This window comes from Lissotriton vulgaris, chromosome 10 (assembly GCF_964263255.1).
Source record: "Lissotriton vulgaris chromosome 10, aLisVul1.2, whole genome shotgun sequence".
NCBI lineage: Eukaryota > Metazoa > Chordata > Amphibia > Caudata > Salamandridae > Lissotriton > Lissotriton vulgaris.
In genome coordinates, this window is record NC_141698.1 from 160,230,105 (window position 1) to 160,255,919 (window position 25,815).

The 25,815-nt window shown below is 42.5% G+C and overlaps 1 protein-coding gene across 6 annotated transcripts in view; it reads right to left on the bottom strand.

The window, feature by feature from the left end:
• EEF2K (eukaryotic elongation factor 2 kinase) overlaps positions 1–25,815 on the bottom strand; it is a 259,662-nt gene that overhangs the window by 59,614 nt on the left and 174,233 nt on the right. For 2 of the 6 annotated variants that reach the window (XM_086940766.1, XM_086940765.1), the window contains 6 exons: positions 17,176–17,303; positions 15,319–15,520; positions 13,970–14,037; positions 12,887–12,964; positions 2,828–2,884; positions 2,600–2,659 (listed from right to left, as the gene is read on the bottom strand). In XM_086940766.1, the coding sequence (XP_086796892.1) occupies positions 2,600–2,659; positions 2,828–2,884; positions 12,887–12,964; positions 13,970–14,037; positions 15,319–15,520; positions 17,176–17,303 (593 nt within the window). The remainder of the gene's footprint in view (positions 1–2,599; positions 2,660–2,827; positions 2,885–12,886; positions 12,965–13,969; positions 14,038–15,318; positions 15,521–17,175; positions 17,304–25,815) is intronic. The other 4 variants (XM_086940768.1, XM_086940769.1, XM_086940767.1 and 1 more) reach the window with 3 other exon arrangements.

The window sequence follows — 25,815 nt, forward strand, 5'->3', positions numbered from 1 at the left end:
AGCAGGCCAGGAAGAGCCAGGCAACAGTGGAGTGGTGCCTCTGTCCTTTTTGAGTGTCGGCTCAGATGGAGGGTTGAGGGCCTCTTCAAAAGTAAGTCTCCTTTTCGTGGTAATATTTGTGAGCCTCGAAGCCTTGATAGCGATGGTAGTGACTTGGAATAGCACAGACTGGCCATGTACAGATTGCTAATGTTGATTCGACAATGCTTATGTTCCTAATATGTAACTTAAATGATGAACAAGGCCGCTATGCTCTTCTGATCTACGTAATACTTGGCATTTCATCTGTATGCATTATTGCCTCTTATGTTCTGTTTAATAAAAACATTTTTTTTTAAAGTGAGTCTCCTCCTGCAGGGATCATTATATGGAGGGGCAGGGTTAGCCAGGATCCTGCTTGTGCCCGGCTTGATGTGGCTCCTCTGTTGGTTGGCTTCTAAATGTTCCTGGAGCCGCTGCAGGATGGATTGGTCGAATTCCTCCAAAGATGGCTTGGATGGAGCCAAAGAGGGTCAACGTCCAGAATACCCCGAAGTGGATTTCGGCTATGAAGTTTTCGACTCAAGAGTGTGGCCAAACCGAGGTCTTTGGACCTGGCGCCGAAGCGGCAGTTGACATCAAGAGGCAAGGCTTCAATGTGGACTTCAGCACCAAGAGTTGTGAGGATGTCTTATCTGGCTCTGTCATTTTTTACTGACCATGGCAATGAGGCAGTGTAGACCCAGAGCCATCTGAAGAAGCACGAGAGTTATATGCTGATGCTTCAGAAGGACTAGTGGCAGTGGTACTCACTGCAGTCTTCAGCATCGGGCGTTGGTCTTTTGGCTTCATCGTCAAGTCGGCCTCCTCTGACGAGCCTGGCTGCTGAAGAGCTTCCTCCTCGCATTCTCCAAAGATATCCGCTATGTCTTCCTCTCCTCTGCACTGCACCATTGAAGCTGAGGCAATGAGACGCGCCAATGGTTCTGAAGGGCCATGGAACACAAGACATCGCATAGGATTCCTCTTGGTGATAAGGAGAAACGCACAGGGTACAAACTTTGGGCAAAATGTCCTGGTATAATTGGCATTACAAGATGGACAGAACCAAAAAAGGAGTCCTTTCCATCACATGGACATTCTCGACTTTGAGGGTGATGGAGTCAAAGGGGCAGAGCCATGCTGTACAAGTTTGTAGGCCAGAAAAACAGAATGGTGTCGTAGTAACACCAAACAGCAGACCGACAAAAAGAAGGATTGCTTGGACTGACAAAGGACGGTGCCAAAAGCCCGGCAAAAACATCTAGTAGCATCGAACCGGACTTCCAGTATATACATCTGAACCAGACGGAGGAGAAAAACAATCTTATCATGGAACCGATGCCCATGTGTATTGCCTACAATAGGTGAAGTTACCACACCTCCTGACTCGAAAAGACTTCTTCGAACAAAAACAAGTTGTGCATGTCGAAGCCTAACACCAGATGGCAGGAGTATGAACCACTTTCGTATCTACAGATACACATGCTACGAGCATGGTAGTTCCCTATGGAATGGACAGGGATAGCCACTAGTAATGTTGGGAACACTTGCCTGGCCTGAGCTTTGTGTGTACTTAGAAACACACCCAATCCATTTCTCCCACTCTTATTTCCCTTGTATATTTATTTCCATGTAATATATTAAGCGCTCTTCTAGTTAAGAAAATGACCAACAAACCACCATGTTGTATGCCTGCAAGCAAACGATAGGAGTTGGAATTAGGAAAAGTAATAAAACACCTGAAAATATACAGTCTTGATAGTTTTCCATGTATATACTATGGGATTTTGGAGAATCCCAAACAATATGTACATGTCTAAAATTCCTAATGTCCAATTCAATTTTTTGTGTGTGAATCAGACATTAAAAGATTAATGATGATGCGGTCTCATCACAAAGCACAATTCATGCAGAGAAAATAAGTATTTGTATCTGCGATCAGGTGCTTCTTTCACTAGGTTAGCAGATCAAATTAAAAAATATTGCAGCATGCAGAGTGCAGTTTCCATTGCTGTCGCGTGCTGCGCCCTGCGGAACAGAATTTTTATAACACAAGCATGTACTTTGCCATTGACAGTGACCTGTTAACAAGTTCACAAATGCATGTTCTTAAGCACACCCAAACCCAAGGTGTAAACCAAAACTACAAACCTGTTGGCTGCCAGCACACAGTTTACACTTTTCACAAACACACACTTCAATTCTAAGTGACTTTGCTCCAGAGGTAGATGGTTTGGTTACATTGAACGACTGCGACAGGAAGAATGGATCGGCTAAGTTCCCCTTAGGCCATAAAAAAATCATATAAACTATTTAAGGATTTCTAACGCGACATAACAAAACCAAAAGGTTGTAGCATGTATCATTTAGTACTAAATCCCCTTCATTAAAATCAGGTTAAGAGCAATTACAGAAGAACTATCCTAAAATATTTTAATAATGCTTGTCCTTCCATGTACGCAAACCATCGAACTAGGAATATAGAGTGTGAAAATGCAAACAGATTTCGCATCTAATATGGGTAGTGGTTAGAAACCAAACTTAAAGGTATGTGCATCAGATTTGCATGCAAAATCACCATTTTCATCCGGGGACTGTTTTTAGGGGTCACAGAGGGTTTATTTACAACAGCTTTTCTCTAATTGAAAAATTAAAAGAACACATACAAAAAGTTAGAAATGAAATGAAAGCAGGAAATGAAGAAAAGAAAATGATCAACTAATAGCATGATTTGAGATTAGAAAACAAGATGGGAACATGTTATGATGGAGTGGAATTCTTATGGAGGACACTGCGTTTTATTTACCCTTCCAAAACTGTCTTCAGATTCAGACTCGCGCCTTCTGTTGGAGTTTGAGTGACCCTATTGCAATGTAAAAATGTTGTTAATTCATTCAACCTGGAAAAGCACATAGAGTCAAAGAATGCATTACCCACATTACTCGTACGTTCAGATTCCGCACTGTAACCTCGTCGGCCAGATTCTCAGCCAAAGGCTACATTCTTTCTTTGAATTCTATGATCCAGTCGCACAACTGCATCAAAGGGTATGGCCAGACATTACATCATTAACCCAGAAATGTTTGCTCCCTTGCATCATGGTACATGCAGTGCAAAATGTGTGGTTCTCTCAGTGTTGATTGTGGTGTGAACACTACAGTCAATACCAAGGGAAGCACCCTTAGAGGTGACTGTGGTGTTGACACTACAGTCAACACTGAAGGGAGAGCAAATTGTATCATGAGACAAAGGAGCAAACCTTTCTGGGTTATGATGTAGTGTCTGGCCATACCCTTTTCCCTGCACAGACTATTTTTCATGACCTCCTCTACCATTTATCACCCATTCCTAATGTTCCTTTTTGTAAAAATTGCATTCCAACCCATTGATTACACTTTATCCGGCCTGAGCCGGAGATTGCGGCTCAAGCTGCTGAGTACGGCCCTAGACGGAGAGTACGGTCCGGGTGCGAAGAGTTCTGTCCGGGTGCGGACATTCCGGCCTGACTGCGGATGTAAAGTTAGGAGTTGTAAGTGAGTTCTGCGAATACCAAAAATTGTAAGTGCCTTCTGTGAATACCAGTAGTAAGTTTAGGATTTTGTCTCAGATTAGTTCTGTGAACTAGCCCCATGTCTTCACATGCGCTAAGAAGCTGCTTTCGGTGTCTGAGCCATGCAGAAATATGCCAGGGCTAGGAAAATCTTATAGATTCCTAATAAATGACTGGTGCTTGAGATATGCATATTTCTTCCATTACTAATACTACACTACCCAAAGGCACATGGGCAACTGCAAAAGAAAGAATGAGCACCCTCTGTCCAATCAGATATGGTGCCATGAAAATAAACTGCCAGTGGTTCCAGACCTTTCCAGATGAGTTTGACCTGTCGTTTTCTGGTATTTCTCCCACTTTTAAGTTTTTTCTATTTTTATATCCGATGTCATTTTGCCCCCCCCCCTTCTCTTTCATCATGTTAGCTAGGAAATCTGCCTTCAGCAACACAAAAAACACGTAATGTTGCTGTTGTACAAATGGACAGGAGTCCCCAGCATCTCGCTTACAATCGTCATTCTGATAAACGCGTTCTACTTGTACAAGCTGACAGCATACCAGATTTTGATACCTTAGTAATGCTGAAATAATAAGAATTTGAAGATTCCCTCCAGCAACTACTCTCACACCAATACACAGCGGGAATGGAGAAATGAGTGGAAGGTCTGCTTCACGGCCTCCATATATTTCATGTGAAGCACCTCCGTACAAGGCTCTAAAAGTTTTTGTTACAAAATGGTGGGCCACAATACCAGAAAAAGATGACACATATTAAGATCAACAGCATAGCATATTAAAGCTTGTTTCCCAATACGCTCCCTCGACTACAAAGCGAAGGCAAAGATAGTCAGCCACCAGACAGTGAAGCAGCTCAGAATACCGCAACAGGCTCCCAAGATAAGTGCTTTATTTAAAGTCATGTTATAAAACTAACAATGAAAACTGTAGGAATACTCACATGCAGAAGTGCACTAAGGAACATAATTCTGAATGCTCTTATCATTGACCCACAGCTGTTACCAACTGTACATTCTTAACCCCTTCCACGCTGATGACGAGCTGGGCTCGTCATGGCGTAGCCTCCTCGCACGCTGATGACGAGCCCAGCTCGTCACGTAACATGCGTTTTTTAAAATCTCAGCGTGCGAGCGGAATTCCGCTAGCGCGCATGAGGTTAATCAATACATTCTGGGATCTTGAATTATTCGAACTATAATGGCCCTTTGTAATATAACAACATGCCATTCCTGTGGCCATCCTCCACGCCTTTTCTGAGGGTTTCAATGGAAGGCTATAATAGATATGGAGTATAAGGCCGAAGTGTTATGGTGACCTACCACTGGAAAGGCACATATCTTTGTATTGCTGGTATGAAGCAAGCACCTTTTGATGCTCAAGGTCATTCAGTCATGGTATGAAGACAAACAATTCTCAGCCTGAGTAAAGAAACATTAAACAGTGTCTCATAACAGACAGACATTCTAATCATGTCCTTTGTCAAGGAGTACAGACCTGCAAATCAGGAAATTTAGATTCAACAACTCATGGACCAGCAGAGGCTAACAAGTGGAATCCCCTCAGCCCGCAGCAACCACATTCATTCAAATTACTGTGCAAATTGTTGAAAACAATCGATTTCTGTAATGTCATCTATGCACAGGACACATACAGTTATAAAAGCCTACAGATGCAGGGCAAAACTGCAGAGCGCCACACAAGCCTGATTCAGCCCTTAATAAATAACCCTCTTCATATCTGATCCCTCAAACTGACCACCAGCCCATTATACCTCAGCACTTTCAGTTATAGTAATAAGGAAGGAATATTTTACCTGTAAGCATCTACTTGTAGCATGTAGTGCTGTAAATTCAAATACTTAACATTATCCTGCCATCTAGTGTTGGGCTCAGACGATTACAGGTAGTTTTTCTTCAAAGAAGTTTTTGATTCACAAAGTATGTGGCTCCTCCTCCGGTGTGTATTGAGCATGTTCCTTGGCTCTTTTGTTAGACTATTTTTGGCTCATCGGGTGAGCGTTAGGAAGAAGGAGCAATAAAGTGACAGAATAAAGAGAATGTGTGTCTAAATTTAAGCGTGTAAAGTATGTTTCAAATACTTTGAAGTTATACAACAAAAATATTTCGGGGAGGCGGGTGGGTGCATAAGAATCTCAGCACTTCACGCTCCAAATAGATGCTTGCAGGTTAAGTAGCATATTCCATTTTCAGCATGTGTTGGCCGTACATACATATACTTAGCATTAAATGTACAGCAGTGCTCCCTTTCCTGTGGTTAGTGATTGGTTGAATTACTTGTTTGAAATAATGTTTGAAGTAAAGCTTGGCCCACTCTTGCTTGCTGATTGCTAATTCAATACTATAGTGTTTAGTAAATATATGTGGGTTATTCCATGTAGCTGCTTTACAAATATTCTCTATTGGAATATTTCCTTAAAAAGCCATAGTGGTTTCCTGTTCACGTATTAGAATGAGCCAGTGGTGGTAATGTTAGCACCCTTTTGGCTTTTTGATAGCATGTCTGAATGTATCTGACTATCCCTCTAGCAGTTCCTGCTTTGGATATTCTTGCCCCTTGATGTGGTTTGCTAAAAGCAACAAAGAGCTGTTGTGTTTTTCTTTAAATGATTGTGTTCTATCAATATAGAAAATGATAGCCCTTTTTAACATCCAATGTACGAAGGGCCCTTTCTGCTACTGTGTCTTGGTTAGGAAAGAACACTGGCAACTCTATGGCTTGACTTGTATAAAAAGTCGATAGTACTTTGGGTAGAAATTTTTGGTTAGTTCTTAGAACTAATTTGTTTGGATAAAATTTAAAGAATGGCTCTTGCAGAGTGAGTGCTTGCATTTGACTTATTCTTCTGAGAGAGGGGATTGCAGCTAATAATGCAACGTTGCAAGTTACGAATTGTAGTTGGCATGAATGGAGTGGTTCAAATGGCGTCCCCATAAGCCTGGAAAGGACAATATTTTGGTTCCAGGTTGGGGCATGTGGAGTGGAAGGTGGGATAAGGCCGCTAGTGCTGCTAAGTGTAGCATAATGGATGTGTAAACAAGCGCCACCTGATGCAGATGGAAAAGATAGCCTAATATGTTGTACTGTAGGTGATAAAGGCCGTATTTGTTTATTTGTACAGAAATGTGGCGTGTTCTGCTGAGCACATCTGCGAAGTCGTTGTCGGTCCCAGGTAGGTATTCTACTACAAGGTGGATTTTGTGGTAGATTGCCCAGTGGCAGATTCTCTTTGGGAGGAAAGATAGTTGTAAGGAGTGCGCCCCCCTGTTGTTTAATATAATACATTGCAGTTTTATTGTCTGTTTATATTAGCACTATCTTGTGGTGCAAGTGATTGCAAAAGGCTCTGAGGGCTAGTCGAATTGCTAGTGGCTCCAGATGGCTGATTTGCAGACATTTCTGAGCTATTGCCCATAGGCCATGAACTGTGAGATCTTGCATATGTGCACCCCATCCCTGAAGAGATGTATTTGTAGTAAGGGTGATCTGCAGAATTGGGGCTTTGAAAGGCCGGTGTTGCAACAAGTTGTTGCTGTTCCACTAATGGGGAGAACGATGAGTTGCTGGCCCTATCAACATTACATCTTGTAGATGCCCGTCCGCTTGAGACCATTGAGATTGTAGAGTGCATTGAAGGGGACGCATATGTAGACAAGCATGTGGTACTAATGCCTATGCATGAAGCCATCATGCCTAAAAGACCCATCATCATTCTTACTGTGAGATGAGCTTGTGGTTGATAAAGAGGTAATGTTTGTATGAATTTTTGTTATTCTTTCTGCACTGGGATACGCTTTGGCTGTAACTGAATTGAGAGTTGTGCCTAGGAGAGGCTGAATTTTCAATGGTTGCAAGTGAGACTTGTGTAAGTTTCCGGTAAACCCTCGTTTGTGTAGAAGGCTGATCACTGCTGAGTGTGTTGAAGGCACTGATGGTAGGTTGGGTTTTTGCGCCAATCACCTAGATATGAGAAGACATTGATTCCGTCTCGGTGATGAGCCGTCACTACTGCAAGGCACTTTGTGAACAATCTTGGTGCTGTAGTGACCCCGAATGGTAGAACTTTGAATTGATAGTGTTGGGTGCTTAGCTGAAAGTGTAGGTAACGGCAGAATGCTGAATGAATGGGGAAATGGAGTATGCATCTTTGAGCTCTAATGCGGTCATGAAATCTTCTTGCTGGAACAGTGGTATTACTTCTTGTAGTATGAGCATGTGAACGTGTTCCAAGGAGTTGTACCTGTTTAGTGGCCTGAGATCTAGGATAGGCCTTAAAGTGTTGTCCTTTTTGGGAATAAGAAAAAGTGATCCTGATGTTGTAAGTGCATTATTTCTATTGCTCCTTTTGAAGGAAAGAAGGAACCTCTTCCTGTAAAAGTGTAAGATGTTCTTTTGGCATTTTTATATGGTTTTGATGGAGTTGTAGGTGGTGTTAGTTTGAGTTCTAAACAATACCCATCTTTGATTATGGACAACACTCATTGGTCTGTAGTGAGATGTTGCCATTGTTGCTAAACGTTTTGTGACCTTCGCCCGACTGCCGTTATATGTGGTTGGGGGAAGTCTAGGTGTTCAAGGTTTTAACGGGGTATGGGTTTTGGTAGTGGTTGCAAGGCATCTACATATTTATACAATTTGTTTCATAGAAAATCCTGTATTAAATTGTCTTTGATAGGAACCCTTCTCCTTACTGCAAATGTTTGATTCAGAGGAGGAACTTCCTCTGTTAGTACCTATTTATTGACCACTACGAAAGGAACCATGGTGTGGTATATATTTCTAGGGCCGCCATTGCTTTAGCTGTTTCTGTGTATTATTTGAGCTTTTCTAGCATTTCATCCACTTGTGGTACAAATAACCTTTGCCCATTAAAAAGTAAATTAAGCAGATGCTGCTGTAGGTCTGGCCACATACTCTGAACCATGCAGGACACTTAATGAGGATACTAGTATTAACCTCTCAGGCGCGGGGTCGGCAGAATCTGAAACACATTGTATAGTGGCATTAGATATTACCCTGCGCTCTTCCACAAATTGTGTTACACATTCTTGGTATTGGTTAGGGAGGTGTTGCAGTAGTTTCTATATTTCATCCCATGTGACCTGATTATATTGTGTGAGTAGTCCCACAGAATTTGCTATAACATGTGATTGGTTGTGTGCACTGCCACTCGTTTTCCTGCTGCATCATATTTTTACTCTCCTTATCTGTTGGAGGTGCATCCCCTGAGCCTTGGAAATGTTCTCGTTTTATGGCAGTGTGCATCACTAGTGGATCTGGTGACACTTGGCCCTAAATATTCTTAGGGCCCAGTGGACATACCTTATATTTCTTCTCAATAGGAGGGGTGACTACTACATTTAACAGGCAGCTTAAATATGTCCTGAGTGGATGACAGTATACCTTTAGCATAAGGTGCGAGTGCCCTGTCCTTTGTGAACTACTAAGTGTTTCTTCCAGGAAATCCTCTTCCTGTGGAATAGTGTGTAGACTTACTTTGTGGTAAGTAGCAGCGCTACTGATAATATCATTATAAGCTGATGTATCATCACCATCATAAGTGTCCCGTGGGTCAGTATTGAGATCTCCCTGTGGATCTATGAAGTAAGGGATATTGTACTGTTCATGTTGATGGTCACTTTGAGGTGATTGATTTGGTGAAGGTAATGGTTGCTCAGAAGGCAAGTGTTCTGGCAAGGGTGCCTGCACTGGCCTTGAATGTATAGTAGGTGAAGCTGGAACAGGAGATGATGGAATAGGGGGAGAAGTAAAATTAGGCGGTGTAGGAGGAGAAGGGGGAAAGAAATATGGTGTGTGCCTCTGTCCTTCTTTTTCTTTTGTTGATGGGTGTGTTGAGGCTCAGCAATGTCCTCCTCAAAATACTTTTTCCTCTTCAGAAGTGTGAGGGAAGCAGGTGGTAGTCTTTTCGTGCCTAGATTCACAGTATAAGGGTGCCCTAAGAAAGTCTTTTGTCCCTTGTCCAACTTGTCTTGCAAGCCTTCAAGAATGGGCTTGAGTTGTTTTTTCTGTGGCTCTGTAGTGTTCTTAGTAGATTTTGACATCGAGGATGTGGAGGGCGTTGAAGAGCCTGTTTTACTGTTTGCTGTTTTTTGTATTTGCGTTTTCGTGCCGACGCCCTATGTGTTGGTTTAGGCGCCAAAGCATTTGCGGACAAACCATGTTTTGGTCCAGAGACTTTTTTCAGATCCGAGGTTTCTTTTTTCGGTTCCGAGTCGTTGTTTGACTTCGGTTGTGCCGAGGAACTTTGTTTTGGTGCAGGTGCCAAAATGTACATGTTTAAACTTTACATTTTTCACCACTAGTCGAAGGCTTTCCAGCCATAGTAGACTTTTGTTTGTGTGGTTGTTGATGGAGACTTCCATAACTTCAAGGCAGTGAGGCTCTGAAAGCTGATTTGGTGGCTTTTGCCGCAGTAATCACGTGCCTCTAACGTAGGGAGTCGGGCTCTGAGTCCGAACTGTCACCACTGCTAGCCAGCAGTATTAACACATCTAGTGGCGCTGTCTGTGCCTCTAAGTCTTTTAGCTCTTGACTGGGGTGTGGTGAGTGGTCCCTGAAGATATCCAGTGCATCTTCCATGCGTCGCTACATGTTTGTGTGCCCAACGACGCTCCCTTTATTGCCTAAGTGTCTTTTTTTCAACCGTAATGCCAAAAACGCTTCACAGGAGGTCTATTTGTGCTCCGGTGACAAACATAGGTTGAAGGCTTTGTGTTGACCTTGCATGGAATATTTTGCGTGGCAATTAGGGCAAAAACTGAAGGGCGTGTTTTCCATCCTTCGTAAACGTAGTGCTATATAATGGAGATGAAGAAGTAGAAGAACGGGTGGGCGCCGTGAAGGGATAGATAGCACCAGTTGCTGTCGTCCAGATCTGAGATTTGTTGATCTGGAGAGAAAAGACAGCCAATCAAGACCTTGGTGGGGATTGAAGCTCGGTCCCAGAGCTGCTATAATGACGTTCAAACCCGATGGCGGAAAAAATAAATTTAACAAAGGAGCTGAGGAACATGCACAATACACACCAGAGGAGAAGTCACACGATACCTCGTGACTCGAAGACTTTTATGAAAAAGAAGCATTTGCAATGCAATAGGACTCGCATTAGGAAAGTGTGAGCTACTGGTATTGTAAATGACAATTTTTTTAAATATGTGTTGGCTTTGAAAATATCAAAATTAATAGCATTGTTATTCACAAAGCCAATAGCGTACACTTTCCTAATGCGAGTCCTATTGGCTATGGCAATGCTTGTTGGTAGCAAGCAAGGACAGTGCTGTTGTGGTGCTGAGTGATGATGTGGTTGGGCTGAGTGATGTGGTGGTGTATTAGAGTGATGTGATGGTGTCCCAGAGTGATGTGTTGGTGTATTAGAGTGATGTGGTGGTGTCCCAGAGTGATATGGTGGCGTCCCAGAGTGATGTGGTGGCGTCCCAGAGTGATGTGGTGGCATCCCAGAGTGATGTGGTGGCGTCCCAGAGTGATGTGGTGCTGTCCCCGAGTGATGTGGTGCTGTCCCCGAGTGATGTGGTGCTGTCCGCGAGTGATGTGGTGGTGTCCCCGAGTGATGCGGTGGTGTTCCTGAGTGATGTGGTGGTCTCCCAGAGGGATGTGGTGGTGTCCCAGAGGGATGTGGTGATGTCTTAGAGGGATGTGGTGATGTCTTAGAGGGATGAGGTGGTGTCCCCGAGTGATGTGGTGGTGTCCCCGAGTGATGTGGTGGTGTCCCAGAGTGATGTGGTGGTGTCCCAGAGTGATGTGGTGGTGTCCCAGAGTGATGTGGTGGTGTCCCAGAGTGGTGTGGTGGTGTCTCATAGTGATGTGGTTGTGTCCCAGGGTGATGTGGTGGTGCCCATGAGTGACGTGGTGGTGCCCATGAGTGACGTGGTGGTGTCCCTGAGTAATGTAGTGGTGCCCCTGAGTGATGTGGTGGTGCCCCTGAGTGATGTGGTGGTGCCCCTGAGTGATGTGGTGGTGTCCCTGAGTGATGTGGTGGTGTTCCTGAGTGATGTGGTGGAGTTCCTGAGTGATGTGGAGGTGCCCCTGAGTAATGTGGTGGTGTTCCCGAGTGATGTGGTGCTGTCCCCGAGTGATGTGGTGCTGTCCTCGAGTGATGTGGTGCTGTCCCCGAGTGATGTGGTTGTGTCCCCGAGTGATGTGGTGGTGTCCCAGAGTGATGTGGTGTTCCCGAGTGATGTGGTGTTCCCGAGTGATGTGGTGGTGTCCCCGAGTGATGTGGCGGTGTCCCCGAGTGATGTGGTGGTGTCCCCGAGCGATGTGATGGTGTACCCGAGTGATGTGATGGTGTCCCCGAGCGAGGCCAGCAAGTTCGGAGCGCATTCCTTTGAGGTCTGATGGGGGGGCACAGACAAATGGTGGTGTGTTATGTGGTTGGCGATGGTGTGCACGCGCATTGATCACATGAACTGTATGCGATCCGCAGCCGTTTTGGTAGACTTTTCTTTTCCGCTTACTATAATCTCGCCGGAGCAATGCGCAAGCGCATTGGCTCAGGCGAGACCTAAAAAAACAACTTGTAATCGTCCGAGCCCAACACTAGATGGCAGGATAATGCTAAGCATATGTATCTAGTCCAATACATGCTACGAATAAACTAAAACAAATATAGTGTAAGATACTGAATGACGAGTAATGTAATTTAACCAGGTTTGTCTTGGAGGTATCGAAAACAGACTTTCACAACAGGATTTTCTCTAGGTTGTTTTCCGCTGATAAAGCTTGTAAGACTAGTGTGGGGCTCCAGCATGTAACCAGCATAAACAAAGGGTTTACTTTTAGCAGAAGTGCTGTTTGAAAAAAAGACACAAACTTTGGTCCAACTGTCCTCTTATGGCGAAAGACTTACACTTGAGTGAAGTCTGTTTTATTAATATTGCTATTTCTTTCGAGTGACACCATTTTTGATATAGCGTTATAATATTCTTGAAGGGGATAATGGATCGGAGTCACTTAAATAAAGGAAGGTTCAAATAAGAAAGTTTAAGTTGAATGCAGAAATATCTAATGACGGATATGTCTTCTTAACAAATGGTGCATCCACGTTGCTATCATTTAACAAATGACTAAGGAGAATGCGAAACGATCTCAGACAACATAAATTGTACATTTGATTTAGTCACTGTTCAAAAGAGTGCAGCAGAGTTCAACAATTTTGCCCATCTGTTAGACTGGTCTACATGATTGGATCTAAATAAAGAATACGTTATTAGAAAAGCCGGCTAAATCAATACATACTCTCTCTCGTGGATCCATATCTTCTGATTCACTACGTCTTTCACTTGGGCAGCCACTGTCGCCACCGTTTTCAGAGTCCTGTTGTAAAAACAAAAAAAGAATGCCATTATGATATTACTTAATGCATAGGGATCTTTAGTGTGCACACACACACACACACACACACACATACACATAATTTAGTGAAGACGTTTGTTAATGTAATTTTTGTTAAACCTAAAGCCCATAATTTCCCATTCCCTAACTTGAAAAGAAAATATCCCTTCACTGCCATCACGTCGCACCCCTCCTAGCTTTCAGTGCAGGAACACATTACATGTTGGTACATACATATAGGAGTGCATGTATGAATGAGCACACATACAACAGTATTACGCACAGATAAGAGATAACAGGTCAGGCACAGCATTAGACTTGTCTCAGTGCTCTACCCATGTACAGTGTCTAGTGCCCTCTGGTAGTTTTTCAAGTCAAAGGTTTTGAGGGATTTATACTCAGAGAAAAGAAATACCAAGCGAAGACCCACAATAAACCAGAAAGTCCTTTAAATATGCTTCAGATCCCCTGTGAACTGCTTCCTGCTCTTCTGTTCCCTACACCACTCTCGCAACTTCTCCTCCTCTCCCCATTTCCTTGCAGAACTTTAAAGTAACTTAAGGGTAGAGCACGTGCTGTTCCGCTACCTTGCTTCGAAGAACTGCATAAGCGAGCAACTAGCAGGACAGAGCCTAATGCTCCCTTCTTATCTTTTCCCAATATACTATTCCCTCTCTCCTTACCGCTTGTTTTGTCTAACTCAATCAACATTCTCACAATTCAATGATTTACATCTACAGTAAATTACGTTCTACCATTCACCAGTAACTAATACACAATAGTCCCGGAAGCCATGGTGGTTGCAGAACTGCCACAGATCAGTTTTGATATGTTTGAATGTGTATTCCACATTAAAAGGGGGCTCCAAATACTGCACAATTGGGCTGGGCCTTCAAGATAACCACGGACTATATAAATGATTTTACATTAATTGTAAATAATTGTATCTTATATAGATATCTTGGAAATTGGATAATAATCCATTACCCTTTGATTATCAAGTTCATTGGTGTCTTCGTGCTCCAGGTCATCCTCCTCATTGAACATAGGCCAGCCTGGGGAAACATAATATGCTTGCATTACATGGAGGAAAGTGACACCGGCTGCTCATAAACATACTGCAAATGTGAGGCACCAGACCTAAGAATGTACGAGAACATATTTAGCTTAATTCCCTGAACTACTCTCGGTGCTCAAACATTTTTAACTCTCCACAAATCACAGAAGTCAATGCTTGCTGTTTTAGGATATATGGTCGAGGCTTTACCAGTATTTAGTTTCTTTTCAAAAAGTGAACGTAAACTACTACCATAGACACATTTTTTATTACAAGTTCAACATTTGAAATTCTGCCTTGACCTGGCCTTTGTCTTCCCACATGTCCTTGCTGCCACCCAGGCCAGGTGAGTTATAATAAAGAATAAACAAATCTTTATTGGTATATGTCAGCTCTGTAACATTTCTGGGTATGTGCTCGACATTCTCAATGTTACGAGCGTAGAATAATCTATAGCTCCCCTAAAGGACAGTTATACCTTGCAGCATGTTCTGTCTGGAAAAGGATGGAACTTGCAAGTGCCGCAGTTCCTGCCCCTGTCAAGGTGCATTTATGCAGTGCGCTCTCTATACTGGCTTTCCATGCTTTTATTATACTGTGCCAAGAAACCTTGCTTGTTTTTAAACTGCAACAAGTACAGCCCTCATCAACCCACTGGCAAGGGATTTCAGTTCCCAATCAAGGCACGACACATGTTGCTGGTTTGCAGATTTTCATTAGGAACGCACATGTCTTTAGGTCTGGCTTGACAGCACAGCTGTCGGAGAGACTTCCATTTGCTTCAAAGGGCAATCAAGTGCAATGAAACAACTCTGCCCAGTCCTTCACCTTTAACAGACACCAACAATGGGGATTCTAGAATGTTTGTTTGTTTCATGATTTCAACTGGGGTTCTGAGATCTAGCATGACCTCATTCACTAGATGGCCCCTTTAAAATATATATAGGGCTTTGGCTCCTCCTCCTTATTAGCGCCTCATCTCATTCTATTGGCTTTTAGATATATCATTCCATCACTCTGCCCCCTATTTAATACTTGCACTGAAAAACATGTGGGACTATTTCACGTCTTAAAAGTACACTAAATATTTACATATTATATTCTTTACCTCATGGGTGTGCTTTTTTTCCACTGTAGCAGACGTTTTATTAATGTTTTATACAGGACTCAAAACGCAAGCCACATCTATTGGGTAACTACATAGAAAAGTTCTCTAAAAAGCAAAAATCAGTGCTTGCAGCGACAAGTTTCATGACTGAAATAGAGAATATTCACTCACTGAGAAGGTCGAATCGGTGTCCTTGCAGGGTTACAGAGGATGGGGAAGAGGGCAAAGAGTCAAATGTAACATCACTCATATTCTCATCGCCTGAGTTTTCTGACAGGCGGGACAGCAAAGGTGGTCTGCTCCCCGAGATGGTCCTCACACGACTGCTCCCACACTTCTCCTCCGTCCCCCGCAGCACGGTCTTAGCGGATTGCTTTAAAAGGTAGAAGAATCCATCATTATTCACAGCAGACCATGAAGACAATTTACTGAGCGGCTTAAAAATCTGTTTTCTTGCCATTTACATGCCTTTCTCTATCTTTAAACCAAAAATCTCTTTACTCTTGAAGTATCTCATATGTTAATGGTCACTACAGTCAAACCATGTGATGGATTAAGATTTCTTGCCGATTGCTTAAAAGGAGCATTGCTGCTTTCAGTCAATCTGCAGTTAAGGACGGATTGTGTATGCTTAGATACTTAAATTCTTTTACGGTTTTATGAGTAGGATGGTGGCCATGAAAGTCACATTTATTTTCCCTTATTTTCATCTCTCTTGGAGCAATATCAAGAGTTAATGTAGAAAGTTTTGCATATTTTCTTAGCAGTCTAGAGCCATTATGGCGCTGCATCACCCTGTTAAAACTGTACTGCATTTTATTTTGACAAAGGGGATGTGTCAAATCTGATTCACATTCTACCCTTGGGAGAAGATGTGGAAGCCAAGCACACCAGCCATTCAGCCACATAAATTCTTGATGATGTACCCCTGAGACACTCAATGGATGTGAAGGACGTATCTGTCAAGATGAGACCAGTGCGTTCTAGAGTTCCCTGATTTCTGGGAACTAGCGGCGAGGCGGAGAGCCAATTCCCATGCCACCTAATTGCACAGCAAGGTTACCAAAACCTCATGAAATTAATCTTATGGAATGATAGTCTTTCAGAAAGGTCTTAGAAAGTTAAATAATACGCATAATGTATAGATGCCAAGCACCACGCGAGCAGCACCAGGAGGTCTTGCGTCTCACAGATGGCAGAAGTATTTATTTCATATCATTAACTGCAAAACTCCATCTCTTTGTAGGCATAAACACGCAAAGAACCATAGGAGACAACAAGATTGCAGAGGCCTACTGGGCTATACATTCACATTTTCCAAAAGACTTACACATTATCTAACTATTAGGTAAGCTGTTGGAAAGAATAAACAAATGCAGAGGACCTCTTTCCGCAGTTCTGTCTCCTTGTGAATACTGTTGGAAATCTGGAGTTGCTTGGAAGGACAATGGGGAGCGGGGAGGGCGAGAGGGTGATCATTTTTTTGAATGACTGAGATATAAGAGACCTAGAGGTCCCTTGGATTTGCTCCCTACGAAGGTGCTTTTGACATCTGTTAACTCATTAGAATCAAGTAGTTCGAAAATAAACACATTTTGCATTGTCTGTAATTAATTCAAAGGGGAAAGATAACTCTTTGCACCAGCAACTCAGAAATGGTGCAAGGTATACCTTTAACTCTGGGATGGAGTACCTACAGTCCTTAACGTGTTACACCATCTTCTAATGGAGGGGAACACGCCTAAATCACACGAAACATCATGTGCAGGATGGTGTCAACATTGTCATAGCGAAGAAGAGATAGGTACAAAGCAGATGAATATGTCTTGCAAGCAAACCTCAGCTATCTTGGGATATTCTCACTTAGACCATAAGGTTCGACCATGTTGGATAAGCCTATTTCCTAGCTGCACTTGTGAAAATTGGTCTGAGATTTATTATGCCAGCAGCTCACACTTTTTCAGATACTTACTTTTTCATTTATTTAGATAATTCAAATTGTTATTTCCTGATTAAAAAATGACTTACCAGCAACCTATTACACCGATCTAAGACCGCCTTTTCTGTGGGTGAGTGATCAAAGGGCGTGAGTCCCATGCATTTGCAAATCTTGTTGCAGGCATGCGAATAGAAGAACAAAGCCATGCCTCGGACACCTTAAAAAACAGGAGGTGGAACAAAGTGACTTAGCAACTGAATCTGTTTATGAAAAAATGCATAGAGACAGGAAATTAGCAGTCTAGCAAGTTAGCCAACAAATTACAATTGGTAATTTTACAGCATGGCTGATGCCTGCAATATGATGTGAATACAAGATAATGTCAAAAGCAGTAAATGACTTGGCAGATGTTTGCTTTTTAGGTCTGGTCCTACGCAACGCACATGCTTTGCAAAGGAGGGGACCTAATGCCATTGGCACCGCTTTTTCAGCAAAGAAGAGCACGTGTTGCTTTGCTTGCATTGCAACGCGTGCACATCTTGGCGATTTCCTTTCGGGAGCGCGCGCGCCATATGGTCACGCCATATGGTCGCATGCTCCCGAAAGGAAATCGCCCATGCCCCCTCCCCCTGCTGACACTTTCACTGCCGCACGGCCAATGCTTGTTGCCAAAAGGTTCTACTTGCTTGCTTATTCACCAGTCGCACATGCGCTTCAGTGTGCACCTTATCTTTGTCAATAGTCAAAAGCATATTATTAGGCATATTTAAAAGACAAAAATAACAAGAAATGATTTTTCTCAATTGAAACTTGTGGTGTATTAAAATGGTGATGAAACCATCCACACTTTAGAATAATTTTTGAATCCCACTCCAGACTATGTAGGTTCGGCAGCGCTATTTTGAGTCCACGACTAGCTGTGAAATGATTATTAAAACTTATGAGCCATCAGAGCCAAATCCGTGTGGCGCTGTCCCAGCATATTTTACTGATTACAAGTTTCACGAACACACACTACGCCACAAGCAGAACATAATTAACATGAGTGCTGCAAGCAGATCCTCGGAGATTCCAACCAGTTGCACTACACGCTGCCTGCATTCAATGTTAAACTCGCCATGTTTTGGGATGCACTGGATGGCTCAAATGTAAGCACAGCACCATGGGAGTTGTAGTCCCCAGTGCAGGCACCATGGGAATTGTAGTCACAGGATGCGATGTCTAGCTGAATGGCTGCCTCCTGTAAGGTAATGTGCTCAACTTCCGGGTTTGCCTTGTAAACCGTAGCCTGATTTTTAGGTCTTGCGACCTATCAATGGCATGCGCATTGAGCGGAGCGAGAATTCAAGTGCTCAAAATAATTGTGAAACCACAGGTTTTTTCGTGTGGTTTTCTTCGAGTTCACGTGAATCACGTGACCAAACAAGCACGCGCATCAGCCTCCCTCCCTCCCTTCTAATTGCATTTTTTCACGGCCGCCACCACATCAAAGGACTTCTCCCAGCGTGTGCTGTGCGGCATCGCCTTCCCTAATTATTCATGGCTGGCTGGTGGCCGGCCGTACTTTCAGTTTCCCGGCCGCTCTATGGTCCAGTCCGACTCTGATTATTTTCTTGTAATTATAAAGTATGCTTTTTAGCCTCTACGGTTTGTGCAGTAGCAATTGACATACATTTAATATTGCATCATGCACACACATATAAGTGAGTTTGTGTGTGTATTTAAATGTATTTCAGAAGTGCATCATTTTAAAACAATTACTCAAAAATGTATTGTAATGCAACAGCAGAAAGGCAAAGCTGTCTCGAGCTCGTCCTGCAAGCAATACATTATGCATTAGACTCTTCAGGGTCGTGCAGATTTATGCTAAAAGTGTCTTAATGTTTCTGACAGCTCATGTGTGACATTAATATAATCTATATATCTTGCAGCAGCGAATCTAAGTGTTTTGTTTTCCGATACTGCTGATAGGGCTATATCTCCAGATGTCAGAGCCCTGGCGAGCCTCATGGTAACATATTGTTTATGGGTCAGCTCCTTGCTCTCAAATGGTCGCTGGAAGTGACTGGCAGAGGTTAATTAAGTTTGTCTATCACAGTATGACAGATAAAGATGCCTCTTGTGAGCCTTGTTCCAACACTATACCCCGGCTATTGCTTCATCGTCCTCTGCCTGTCTCTTCCAGTGTGCTTTGCTGACATTTTTATTTCATTGAAAATAATACGGAGCTGTACAATGCAGGGAGGTAAATAAGCATTGGAAGAGTCATTATGAAGATGCTTTTTTGCAGGGTACTTCACTGAAACGAGCAGCATAAGGTGGAAAACCAAGGCCCATGCGCATGTGATGAGTTCTCGTTCCAAGATACAGTGCACTTTATATTTTTCTTTGATCATTACCTGACCCTAAGACAACGTTATATTTTAGCGTTGCTCAGAGAGAAGGGATTTTAGCCGGTAAAACTAGCCCTGATCCACCTTCAAATGTTACAGTCACCCAATTTTTGCTTTAATGTGGCAAGTTTTTGGGTGGATGCTCCAAGAAGTAGGAAATAACATCCAGGCAGCAGTAATTATGCAAAGGTCTTTTTTTAAAATCGAATCTTTTTATAGAATTTAAAGATTGACGATATGTATTTATGATTAAATATTTCTTATACCTTTGTTTTTATGCATGTGATGTACTTTTGTGGTTTTTATTTAACCAAATAAAGTACCTATTTATTGACTCTGAAAGGGGAATTATTCTCTTTGGTGAACCTGTTTATTTGTGTGTTATATGCCCTTCTGAAATCTCCCTGTAACTCTTGTGACACATTTGGCAAATGCAGTCAAATCACGACCGGCAAAGCTCTGTAATGGTATATTCTCCAACTAGACTGCGAATTTATTATAATTAATTATTTGTTTGTGCCTGCTGCAAGTAGTCGATTATACTTTGCAAATAGGACTGCCTGCTTTTTGTACAGTTTTTTTAACTGTTCTGTTGTTTTTAGATTAGGACAATTAACAATAAAAAATAAGCGTATTCAGTAAATTAAACATGTCTGCTGATGGAGAAGCGTTTATTTCTCTCTTTATGCTGCTGAAAACTGTTTTATAGAGCACTGGGGGTGTAAAAAGTTGCAGTCTAAAATAATGCTTCACGAAATGAAGAGCCAGGGTGAGGGACAGTCCTCTGTTTTGCGGGTTTTCTATCACTTGAAGTGCCCAGAAACTGTTAGATTTGTAAATATTTCACCACTGAGGTTGCTGGACCATCTACAGCTCATGATAAATGCATTTTTGTTGTTCTCCTGCTTGAGGCTCCGATCTTCCGCTTGTCACTGCTTTCTCTTAGGTTCTTTAGCCATTGGGGTATAGATGGGTTTATTGAAAGAGTTGGTGCTTCACCTGGTGTGAATGGTGCACTGCTCCACGGTAGTTATGTTGTTCTCATCTTGGGACACCCTGCTGATTTCTGGAACAGTACATTGGTGCAAGAATGAAACAAGTTGAAGATTGATAGGGGCGACCCAGTGGTGGGCTGCGGCACAGAGGAAGAGTCCCAGCAGCATGGGGATCACCAGTCTTGTTTCTAATGCAGCAGCCCTGTTTCTTACATGTTTTTGAGCAAACGTGATTTTCGATGGAAGTCTTAATGCAGATTGGAACATCTTTCCCGGGGATGGCTGTCAACAAATATTTAGATTTTGAACAGTTATCTCACGGCCAGGTGTACCAATCAGCAACCACCACTTCTTCTGTCCAACCTCTCCTCCCTCCTCCTTTCCATTTGCTTTCCACTTCCTTGTTTGCACCACCACTTCCTCCTCCTCCACACTTATCATTTCTCTCTTCCCAACGATAGTCTATCCTCCTCTCCTCTTGCTGAGGTCCATAGCTTTTGGGAGCGTACTGCGGCTCGGTCTGGTTTTTTGTAGGCACAGGGAGATTAAGTGATTTGCCCAGAATCACAGGCTGTTGAGTTGATGCTGAGATTGAGTCCTTGCTCTTCAGTCTATCAGGTTTAAAAAGGCTCAGCACCGCAGGAAGCGGCCTCTTGTGCATTCCTGAGTTATTTTGCTGACCCACGGGTTCTCCAGTGATCCACCTCCTCCTCCGGAAGCAGAACAGCACCACTCAGCACCACCACATTATCACTCAGCACCACCACATTATCACTCAGCACCACCATATTATCACTCAGCACCACCACAGCATCACTCAGCACCACCACAGCATCACTCAGCACCACCACAGCATCACTCAGCACCACCACAGCATCACTCAGCACCGCCACATTATCACTCAGCACCGCCACATTATCACTCAGCACCACCACATTATCACTCAGCACCACCACAGCATCACTCAGTACCACCACAGTACCACTCAGCAGCACCACTCAGCACCACCACAGCACCACTCAGCACCACCACATTATCACTCAGCACCACTCAGCACCACCCCAGCATCACTCAGCGCCACCCCAGCATCACTCAGCACCACCACAGCATCACTCTGCACCACCACAGCACCACTCAGCGCCACCCCAGCATCACTCAGCGTCACCCCAGCATCACTCAGCGTCACCCCAGCATCACTCAGCGCCCCCCAGTATCACTCAGCGCCACCCCAGCATCACTCAGCGCCACCCCAGCATCACTCAGCGCCACCCCAGCATCACTCAGCACCATCACAGCACCACTCAGCACCACTCAGCATCACCACATCATCACTCAGCGCTACCCAGCACCACTCCGCACCACCACATCACTCCTCGCCATCACAGCATCGATCTGTGCAACCATTCAACAACTGGTTCAAATATGTTCTCTCAATGTTTCAAGCTTTATTACAAATGTTACAAAAATATGTTAATATTTCACTTCTGTTCTTGGATTTTCGTCACAATAAAATACACTGAACATAATCTTCACAAAAGTTATTTACAAAAGTTTAAGCTATTGCCATTATAAATTACAATCACTTTTATTTAAGTATTAATTATTTAAAAAAATTAAAAGCCATTGTTATTTGTAATATCAATACATCTAGGTCATGTAAATACAAAACATGTTGCATTACAAATGCTATAGGTGTCACATTTGCGAAAGTTATAACTATTTGCATTGTAAATGACAAAGCTATTAATTTTGCTATTTTCAAAACCAACACATAAATAAAAAAATTGTCATTTACAAGACCAATAGCTCCAACTTTCCTAATGCGAGACCTATTGCATTGCAAATGCTTGTTCTGTTTAATTTCTTTTTATAACTGATCATGTGATTATCGATTCTGTAATTATTTGGAAATACTATAAGCAGTAAAACGCGAACCAGGCTTGGTTTGGAAACAGCTTTTATACGAGCTGAACGAGGCTTGTGTTGTGATTGTATTTAGTATATAAGCTCTTGTCACGCTTTCCCATCACAGTTATTGATATAAGCTTGTTTACCATGGCACTTTTTGTCTACTAGCTGTTTGACACACAAGCACTCTCTCGTGGTGTTTTTAAAACACTTGCATTTACAGAAAATATAAAATTACATTTTATTTGTACAAGTTAAGTAATAGGACTTTTTAATTTACAGTGTCTTTTTTAACGATCCTATCTTCTTAATATTTACATTACTGTAAAGCAAATGCGAAGCCTTTGGCCAGCTCTGTCGTTTTGGACACAACGCATTGTATTTTAGGAATTATATAAAAAAAATTCCCTCCAGCAGAGTAGTGCTGTGCTATCTTAAAACGCCAGGACTGGAAAATGTGTGCAAATGACTCGTACCACTCCCCTGCTACATCAGGTCCCATTATCGAAAAACATACAAGACTATCCTTTAGAAATCTAACTTTGAGTAAATAAAGTACAACATAAGTCCAGAGTAGTAGCCATAATTAATGTTCAACTGTCAGCCCGGATGGGTATTACTGTGTAAGGGAGTGATTTATCGCGTTTTCAGCTGGACTAGGGAGAAAACAAATCAGTGTGCTGCAGATGGAGGGCAAATCGTGGTAATAGGAGCAATGCATATGAAGCATGGGGGCTGTAGGTCCAGTTGGATCAGTCTTGTCAGGATATACCCACGCGTTGCAGGTAGGTATGGAGGGGTTGCCAGATATTCCATGGGCGAAATGTGAGGGGTTGTAACAGAGTGTAACGTTCACTAGTCGTGTTGCAAAATATAAGACTTTTGAGCCAATAACCCAACAACACTATCAGTGACGCTAGGACCGATGTTACCTCCAGCATTTGGGAGAGTTGTGCAAAAATATCAGACCAGTAACTGTGGATATGTGGGCATGTCCATACCAGGTGACAAAAGTCAGCATCGTCGGCGCTGCACTTGGGACATATAGAAGGGTGGGAGGGGTCTACCCTAGCATGATTTTGGGGGACATGTAGGTGTGCCCGAGAAACTTAAAGTGCAACAGTTTGTGTTTGTGGGAGACCACCTTGGTCTAGAGGCAGCAGTAATACCAAACATCATCTGGCAATGGATGTTGCAGATCCACTCTCCACGCCTCGCACAGCTCGTTTAATGTAACTAGAGATGTGTGCTGAAAGGGCGGGCCCATTATTTCTAGTCATTTTCTAGAGCCACACTCTGATGGATGTTTTTAGCAGCATAAAAGTGTAAAGGGGAGAAAATTTGATAATACACAGTTAATTAAACAATAACTCTCTGGTACATAATAATCCACGGAAGGTTACTCCATTTATTACAAAGCCAACAAGCATTTGCAATGCAATAGGTCTCGCATTTACCGAGTTTGAGCTATTGGCATTTCAAATGAAAATGCCTTTTATTTATGCCTTATTTTTTAAAACATAAGTAAAAGGCATTGTAATTCACAATGCCAATAGCTCAAACTCGTGTAAATGCGAGACCTATTGCATTGCAAATGGTTGTTTACAATATGTTGTGCTTATGTAGAAAGTTTACACCTCCTTTCACAATGTTCAAATTGTATTGCCTTGTAACTGGAATTGACAGACATTACATATTTTTACTCATCTCTCCAAACTACCTCACGATTCCCTCGCTTCACTTATACTGTCAATTTGGTAGGCGCTAATTGAAAGACAACTGGTTAAACTTGAGGTACTCCAAGATTAACTGTCCCCTAATGTACAATGGCATTATTAGCATGATTTCAGGACAGATTCAGCATTCCTCTCCGGTCTCCCCTGTTGGGTAGTGCTTTTAAATTCAAAGACTCAGCAATAACCACCACAAAACCTACAAATTATCCAACTATCCCCCCAAACTGAATATGCAAAGTAGAGACGGATCAGAGAGGCTAGCGACAGGCCAACAGTAACTCACATAACATTAATATCATTATTCAAGAACGATGATCTTGAGCCCGTTTGAAGTGTAAAAAAACCTTCAGAACAATTTTGTAGCCATGAGTAAAAAATGATCTGAAACAAAATTACAATGGAACTTTCTGATCCAAATGGAAAGTGTTACATTCAGTGCAAACCCAACACAGGACATCAACCAAAAAACACCCTTCGTACTGTGAACGACAGTAGATGGAGCATTATGTTATAGGAATACTTCTCATCCACAAGTACGTAGAGAGTTGTCAGAATACAAGGAAATGTGAGTGGAGGGGACTACAGAAGTCCTGCAGCCCTTATTAAGAAAGTTTTAACTGAGACAGAAGTTCATCTTACAGGATGACTGACAACAACCAAAAGCACACATAAATCCTTAAACTGAGCTCCAAAGTGAAAACAATCCAACTGAAATATGAAGCATTACTTGAGGAGTATTGTCCATAGACTTTGTACAGAAGAATGGTAAAATGAAGCAAAACTAGGTGTGGACGGTGAGTAAACACCTATCTCAATAGGTGCGTAGCAAAAGTTAACACAAAGTATTAACTGAAGGATTTGGAGAGTTATTCAAATATATTTAAGGTTTGCATGTTTAATACTTGTGTTTTTCCACAATTACCATATTTTCCCCATGAAACGGATATGCTGACACAACAAAAAGTGAAAAAGTTGTATAGGCGGTAGCCTTTACAATGGCACCATGGGTGGGTATTGGCATGATGCAAAAAATATATATAATAATTCACATCTACTTTTACTAAATCTAATAACAAATTGCTTTAGTTTTTTTTTTTTATTCTTGGACGAAATGTTGGAGCTTGAGGTCATGCAAAAACAATGCTCTGCACTGTAATACAAATACACAGCAGCCACATTTTTGGAAACTGTAAATGGAGTATTACGCTAGGAGCTATCTGACGCCCTGTTTTTTACAGCTTGCAGGTGTATTACTGTGCTTCTCCCTTCACAACACAGAAGCCCACAAAGGGGGGGGGGGGGGGGGGGTTAAAGAGCCAACTCTTGCATACATAACGTCCATTATCACAAACTTTGTTTAACATTTGTAAGCGAAAGGTTGGTGTCTCTGCAAATCCATGTAGACAAGGAAACAGTCCACGCTGACGAACGGCTAAGCGGCTATCACAAAGTCACTGTAAGCATGGCGCCTGCCCTCCACTCTCAACGTGAACAAGGAGAATGCGGCTTCAGGCAGGGACACCGGGGTAATGCTGAGAGTGAGGTGTCAGAGAGAAGCGGACGCCATGTACTTTTAGGTCTAGTCTACAAATAGCTTTGTGGTGGAAAACCTACTGTCTCCAATACAATAATATATAGAGTGAACTCAGACCCTTCCTCATGATTGGATATCTTCATTGCCTATCTCAGTTCTATGC